Consider the following 8043-nt stretch of genomic DNA (forward strand, 5'->3'; position numbering starts at 1 on the left):
AACTGCACCTAAATAACTGTAAACCATAGGCGATAAAACAAACACATTTAAATACATCAAAAATAGATATAAGACAAAAACAGATTAAACTAAATGAAATAAAAACTGTGTAAAACAACAGTAGATCAGAACTACAGCTAAAGTGTAATTGCAGTGAAGTACTAATATGTATAGATAGATAGATAGATAGATAGATAGATAGATAGAATATAATGACAAATACAATAACAAAATAATAATAATAAATGAATAAATATAGATCAATGAAAAGGCAGACAAAAACTAATAAAAACAAGTAGATTAAGACAAATAAATGTAACTAAGAAATTAACAGATAATATTAAATGATACACCAAGGACGAGACGTGATAAATGACTCACTGTAACAACTAAATGGGGACTCTACGTGAATGTACAGAAGACAAATGCAACAAAGGAAATGAAAGTGCAGTAAAGAAATTCAATCAATCAAAGATGCAGGAGAACAGCATGTGCTCGCTCTTCTCCGCCTCCCTGATGAGAAGAGAGAGACAACATCATTATAAGATATAAACAAACATATTTGCTTAGACATAAACACGTTACATCATTCATATAGCCTAAAACAAAGCAAAGACAAAACATACACACACCTCAAAATGATCAGTGGCATTGATAAAAACTACTACATCTTATTCTCATCTGTAATCTTTCTCAACTCAGATGCTTGTTTAGTTTTATCTCAATTCTTCTATTACAGATAAACTTAATCTTTTTGTATGTCATTTTACTTTTCTTTTGTCTTTATAATAAGAATTTTCCCTTATTCTCTCGTATTTTACTTTATTTTATTTATTTATGTACTTACTTATTCTATTTAAGTTATCTAAACATTTTTATCATTCTTATTTTACTCTCTTGCATGCATCGGCCTCAATTTTTGTATTTTAATTTGTTCTTTTCATTCCTTTTACTTTATGTTGTCACTCGTATTATTAGTTTGTCAATCTACTGTAAAGCACTTTGAACTACACTAGCCTGTATGAAAGGTGCTACATTAATAAAATTTGATTTATGGATTTATTGATTGAAATGCCTATTGGTTTCAGTCTGAATGCAGTGTCGCACTGTGACCTGAAGAGGACAGTCCATCAGCTATGTGCAGGTCCGCACAGTTTGTCCCTGTGGCTCGCCGTAGCTCACACGGCGGGACTCACTTTAAAAAGGAAATCATAAGTGTCACAGCAGCTTAGCATGCACGTTTATCTCTGCTGTGTGGACACGTAGCGCTGGATAATTGACAACACTACATCAGGACACACTACAAGGTAACTTCCACAACTTGTATAAAATGACAGTAAAGAGCAGCTGTTGGCAAAACCGAACCGACATTAAAGCAGTCAACTAGTTAGAGCCAGCTAGCTTCCGTTAGCCTCTGTTAGCCTGTAACACTAGGATGGCGAAGTCGCGAGCCAAACAGCCACATTAGGGCAGGCTATGACTTCGCCATCCTAGGATAAAAAGTATCCCTAGCCGTCAGTTTAAGTGTCTCACTGGCTAATTGATGGTGTGTTTTCAGGGTCGTGTAGCAGAGCTTCACCGGGTTAAAGATGTGCTCCCTGGCTCTGTTCCCCCCTCCGCTGCCCTCCGGACAGACCACCCTGTGTGAGTCCAACAACCAGCTGCTGTCAGGATTCAACACCGAGGACCGACTGAAACAGGTCAGACTTATAGGATAGGTATGTTAGTGAGTCGTAGCTAAATCCAGAGGTGTAAGAAGTGCTCACATCCCGAAATAAAGTAAAAGTACGTCAATGTACATACTGCATTACTAGATGTATTAAGACAACACTACATCTGTAATGTCTTTTTTCCACAAGTACATTAAGTAAAAGTATTAAATATTAGTAGCTAAATGTAGTTAAAGTATTGCAGTAAAAGTAGTGGTTTATTCCCTCTGACTTATTATTATTATATATGACATTATTAGATTAATTAATACTAAAGTATCAGTGTCAGAGCAGCATGTTGTTGTTTCAATTACTTTATATATAGTTAGATAGTTTAGTCCAGTGGTTTACAACCTAAGGGTCGGCCCCTCCAAAGGGTCACCAAATAAATCTTAGGGGTCATGAGATGATTAATGGGAGAGGGGAAAAAAAGTTATGATACACAAATCTGTTTTCAGTTTTTTGACTTTTACTCTAATCTTTGATTTTTGCTGAAATATTGGATCATTTGAACAATTATTGAAATGAAACCATGTGAGGAGTTTAGAGGGGGAAAAAATCACTATTTAGTGGAGATGTTAACAACTCACAGACATCTGAAATGTGAGCCCGACTACACACTGCCTTTTGTAGGACGTCAAAAGCCTTTAACAATGTGTTGTATTTAAAAAACGTTTGTTATCCATTGTGTCAAATCCATCTGAAAAATAACTAAAGCTGTCAAAAAAATGTAGTGGTGTAGAAAGTGCCATATTTCCCTCTGAAACGTAGTTGAGTGGAAGTATAACCTAGCATCAAATGGTAATACTCAAGTAGAGTACAAGTACCTCAAAATTGTCAAAAATGAGTAAAAGTACTTAGTTACAGTCTACCACTGGTTTATTGTGTCTGTTAATATTTTTTCTGCAGGAGTCGAGTCCTCTGAGTCTGTATTTTCCCCGAGAGTCCCTGAAGCTCCACAGTCGCACAGAAAGCAGCAGCAAGGCAGCTTTCCTGGACCACTCTGAAACACTGTGGATGAGGAGTGCAGCAGCATGGTAGGTAACACACACACACACACACACACACACACACAGACTAGGTGTGGGAAGGCACACATTATACAATATCACTTATACACAATGTGAAGCCTGACCAACACAGGATTTTATGGCTCATATTGATATTTTTGATAGGAATCCATTTAGAAAGAATGTTTTAATAAACTGTGACCAATGTGTTTAATGAGTCTGAAAAATGAACTTGAAGATGAAGTACTATCTAGTGGGCAAACAATGTGGTCGCAACACTGTTTTGAAACTTCAACAGACATCTTTCTGTACTGTAACTAAATATTACTTTTAACTCTAGATGATATTAGACTACATATGCTTCTACAATACAACAGAGTGTGAGACTCTTGTCTGTGTGACTGAAAAGAGAAATGGGCAAAATAATTGTTCACAAGGATCTTTTCATATAACGTGGTGCAACCTTCAACCACAAGAGTTGCTGGTTCGACTCCTTATCTACTCCTGTGTACATGTTGTGTGTAACAGTGTCAGCAAAATTAATGTAGTAGTAACATTTACTTATTGTATTGTAAAGTGTTTTCAGTTTTATTTAAATGTGTGGACGACTGAGAAGAACAATGTTGTTTTGGCCACCATAGCACACACAGCAACATGTGAATTCACTCAAATGTAAAACTTAAATTGGCAAATATTTAAGTGCCTGAAAACAGAACAGTCCTATTGTTAAAATGTTGAGTAAATGAAGGATACTGCTGCACCTTTTTAAAGTCACTTAAATGACTGCAATCTGCAAAACAACTTTCACTTTATATTGTATCTAAATTTGAATGTTTTGTTTTGCCCCTAAGTCGTAATTGTACAAACTGCAGCAATATTAGTACTTTTATTTGAGTGATGTATCACAGTGGATCATAGCATAACATTTCGGTCTTATCAGTTATTTGTCGATCATAAAGATTATTCATGCTTCTTTCTCTCTGTTCAAGGCGCGATGGTGGTTTCAAAGGACTCCTCAATGAAATTACCAACTCACATACAGAAGGTATGTAAGCGGCCAAAATCTTCTGTTGTGTTTTAACTCCTATAAATATAATTAATATATCCAGTAATGTTCATATGCAGTAACTCTCCTCTGTGTGTCGGCACTCTTCCAGTTCCTAAATGGCTGTCAGTGAGTTCTGGTTGTACGCTGGCGTTACTCAGAAGGTTTTCATCCTTTCATGGCTCCTTGTTTCCTCATCTCACAGTAAGTTTTGTCCGCTGGTTAAATTTAATGTTGACGGCAATACGCTTTATCATGTGATGTTTGTTTGTTGTGGTTTGTTAAAATGTGTAACACCTGTTTTGTCTTTTGTTTCACAGTTGAGTTGCGAGGACATGATTGCTGAGTTTTCACAAGTGCTGAACTGGTAAGTGGCAAACTGATAATGTGTGGTTTATTTATTTTTGAATTAATTAAATTAATTATTGTAGTTCGTTCTCAGTCATCCAACAATATCACCAACAGGCTGATGATATTTAGAGAGCAAATCTTGTTTTGTCAATTAACAGAAAATGAAAGAGCAAATATTTTTTCAAGCACAAATTTCATAGATTTGATGGTTGAAGTATCAATAGTTAGGAAAATCTGTTTGTTTTTAATGCCCAGTATTAGATTCATTAACTAATCTGGAAAGTGATAGGAATAGTAATCTACAAGGAAAACTGGGGGATCTTTGGGAAATTTTTATATTTTAAAGCAGTGGCTTGAAACTGTATTTCAAATACAAATTGACAAAATTGTAGGGAACAATGAATTGATCATCAGTGACCTTTCTCTGCTTCACCAGGTCTGACTGTGTGGTGCGAGCTTTTGCCTGGCATCCTCATACAGATAAATTTGCTGTGGCGCTACTAGACGACTCCATCAAGATCTACAACCCCAAAAGGTACTAAGACCAAACTCAGAAGAAGCCACACTGTTTATGGGATGAAGTCTATGCTGCTCATCCCAAAGTGCTTTTTGCTGTCTTTGCAAATGATCGTTTTAACCCGAAAAGGACCACTAATGAGACTTTAACCCGTGACCACAAATTTTACACAAGATCAGGCATCTTCCATTAAAAAAAATAAGATAATAGGACATATGTTAAAGCACTACAGTACAAGATTATGTTGCAGAGAGAGAGAGAGAGAGAGAGAGAGAGAGTATACTGGAGAATACTGTATACAAAATGTATTTAGCTGTTTTGATTCTGAGACTGTATGAAGAAGAGAACCAACCTTCATGATAACAAATTATCGGTGTCAGTCTGTTGAAGTACTTTAATCTCACAGTGAACCTGTTCAAGATGAGCCACAAACACACTAATTCTGATGTTAGCCTCATAGATAGTTTTATTCTTTGGCTTCTCAGTCACTCTGTCTCCTCTTGTACTCTTGTTTCAGCGCCACAACTCCTACACTGAAGCACCGTCTGCAGAAGAGTGTCGTAGCAGTGCAGTGGAAGCCGCTGTGTGCATCTGCTCTGGCCGTTGCTTGTCAGAACTGCCTGTTGATCTGGCATGTGGACCCCTGCTCACTGTCAACCAGGTGTGTAAACTTTGATACTGTTGCACTGCACTGTCTCTTCTTGTGTTTTCTTTATTATATATGTTTATTCTTCTTCTTCTTCTTCTCGGCCCATGCAGGCCTTCATCTGGTTGTGCACAAGTTCTGTCCCTTCCCGGTCACTCTCCAGTCGCTTCCATCGCCTGGTCGCCAAACGGCTCTCTCCTGGTGTCGGCCTCGCCTGTGGACACAGCAATGATTGTATGAGGCTGCTGCTTCATCTGAAATTCTCAAATGACTAAATTTCTGTGGTTGTTGTTAAAATCTTTTCCTGCTTTTGGCGTTGATGTGTCTTGCAGGTGTGGGATGTAGCTGCAGAAAGCTGCGTGGAGCTTCAGCGTGTTGGAGGTGGAGGGGTCACCTTCCTGTCCTGGTCCCCTGACGGCAGCCATCTCCTGGCTTCTACACCATCTGCCCTGTTCAGGTTAGAAACAGTACTTTGCATGGCTATTGAGAGATTAGAGCTTCACAAGAGTTTCCAATCAGTATAATCTAAATTATAGTGCAGCAATTGCACATTTTAAGTGAGAGATATGTAAAGCTGCTGTTGAATATGTGTGAAATTTTCTTTCATGATAAGTGTGTGGACCTGAGTCATAGCCACTTGCTGTATTATAATAGAGGTCCACTCGCCTTTCATGAATATTTATGAACATGTAAGGGATTAGTGGCATAGTCTGGAGTTTAGCAGGTATTATGAGATAATAAGTGGACAGGAAGTTGAGCATTTACATGTGAATAAGTACATTTTATTTTTTTTCTTCAGGGTTTGGGAGACCAGGATGTGGACCTGTGAACGTTGGCCATGTTTGAAAGGGCGCTGCCAGGTGAAAACTTACCACCGCATTTCAAAGTCACTCTCCATTTAGGAAGTAAAACATTTTTTTACATCATAGATTTATGTAGTAATAATGAATTTGTTCATTCATTTTGGTTAGTCTGGCTGTTGGAGTCCAGATGGGAGTCGACTTCTCTTCACTGTGCAGGGAGAGCCCGTAATCTACGGTCTGACATTCACTGAAACACCAGGTTAACACTCTATTTGTTACAGTATCAAACACAACCAGGTATTTTAGATATTTTAGTGCCATGTTGAAAAATAATCATCCTCTCTGATGTCATTGTTATTCGGCAGGTGTACCTACATGCACATCAAAAGGGCCGCAGGCGGCAGCAGTGGTGGCCGACCTATCAGAGACAACCTTTAACACACCAGATGGAGACATCATGTAAGAGCTCAGGACTGAATAGCTAATTGCTCATCATTTTGTCTAACTACAACAAATACAGTGATAAATAAAGCTTCCAAAAAGGCCCACAGAGGAAGCACTGTACTTCAATCAGCAGGCAGTATTTTTGAATTTTGCTGCTACTTATAGTAAGCTCACTGCTTTCAAAATGTTTACATCCTTCCTTTTTTAAAATGTTAGATATTAAATATGTGACTCTGGATGTTTTAGTGTCACTCAGACCTGTCTAATTTGTTTCCCAGTGTTGGTGGAGAGATCCAGTCTTTAGCCTGGGACCCGAGAGGAGAGAGGCTTGCAGTGCTTCTTAAAGGTCTTCCTCATTTTTCTTCTATTCACCCTCATGAATCATATCAGTATTATATTGATTTTATTTAGGATAAGTTTTAATATCTTTTGTTCTCATCCAATGTTTCTATTTTGAGGCCCAGTTAAATCTGTTCTTTCAGGTGATCCACAAGCAGCAGCCAGACCTCCAATGATAGCTGTGTTCAAGACAAGAACCAAACCCATCTTTGAGCTTTTGCCATGGTTTGTACTTTTATATGTGTGATTGTATTTCATATTTATGTGCTTTAGTTTGGTGCAAAAGTATTGCAGTCCCAGGATAGCACTGCACTGAACATTTCTTATCTTTTTCTCTTTAGTGGTTTTGTTCAAGGGGAGCCTGGCGCAGAGCCAAGACTGATGCAGTTCCACCCAAACTTCCAGCACGGAGCTCTGCTCACTGTGGTCAGTCTGAAAATAAATTCCTGTTTGTTTTTAAAATATTCTATTCATTTGTTTTTATAGATAATGTGCTGATAACTCACATATCATAATAAGTGATGTCTCTGTGATTTCTCAGTGTTGGTCTAATGGAAGAATTACCCATGTGCCTTTCTACTTCCTGAGTGCCGGCATCCCCCATTTTGGCCTCAATGGCAGTCCATCACTGCAGCGCCCTCAAGAAAGGCCTGCTGAATACGCCAATCAGTCACTCTTTACAGAGTTGATTTCTTGACCGGCCCTCACCCATCATCCCACACTCAATACTTTTTGTTATTATGGATTGTTAATAAATGTGTAGAAAGTTCTTGCTGTTTGTCCTGATTTGTTGAGCATTTGTACGAAATAGACAAGGTTGAGGTAATGTCGAAAGGTGGAGTCTGTGCTTCAGAGCTAAACTTCCTTCTTTTAGTTAAAGTTAAATGTGATCTTGTTTATTTTTCTGGTTTTAATCAAGAATTTTTTTGTAGGTTTTAGGTGTGAGATGCGTGCTATTTCTGACCTGGGCCTCTTCAAGTCCAGGCTAAAAACCTACTTTTTTAGGATGGCTTTTAATACCCAGTAGTATGACACTTTTATCTTATTTTATCTTATTTGATTTTGTTGTATTTTATTGCCTTCACTGTTATTTTATTGTTTTTAATTGTTTTTACTTATTCCTCTCTTTATTTATTACTTGCTGTAAAGCACTTTGGTACACCGAAAGGACTGTTGTAA

At 37.8% G+C, this 8043-nt stretch overlaps 1 protein-coding gene across 1 annotated transcript; it reads left to right on the forward strand.

The window, feature by feature from the left end:
- Nucleotides 1–1182: 1182 nt before the first annotated feature.
- On the forward strand, nucleotides 1183–7621 carry aaas (achalasia, adrenocortical insufficiency, alacrimia). The gene is made up of 17 exons (XM_053317779.1): nucleotides 1183–1307; nucleotides 1559–1700; nucleotides 2619–2746; nucleotides 3709–3764; nucleotides 3877–3968; nucleotides 4085–4131; nucleotides 4552–4650; nucleotides 5150–5293; nucleotides 5392–5512; nucleotides 5611–5735; nucleotides 6078–6138; nucleotides 6250–6340; nucleotides 6447–6540; nucleotides 6804–6871; nucleotides 7008–7089; nucleotides 7206–7290; nucleotides 7406–7621. Exons 2-17 carry the CDS (start codon nucleotides 1590–1592, stop codon nucleotides 7559–7561), a joined length of 1560 nt encoding a protein of 519 aa, XP_053173754.1. The 5' UTR covers nucleotides 1183–1307; nucleotides 1559–1589; the 3' UTR covers nucleotides 7562–7621.
- Nucleotides 7622–8043: the final 422 nt, after the last annotated feature.

This window comes from Scomber japonicus, chromosome 4 (genome assembly GCF_027409825.1).
Source record: "Scomber japonicus isolate fScoJap1 chromosome 4, fScoJap1.pri, whole genome shotgun sequence".
NCBI lineage: Eukaryota > Metazoa > Chordata > Actinopteri > Scombriformes > Scombridae > Scomber > Scomber japonicus.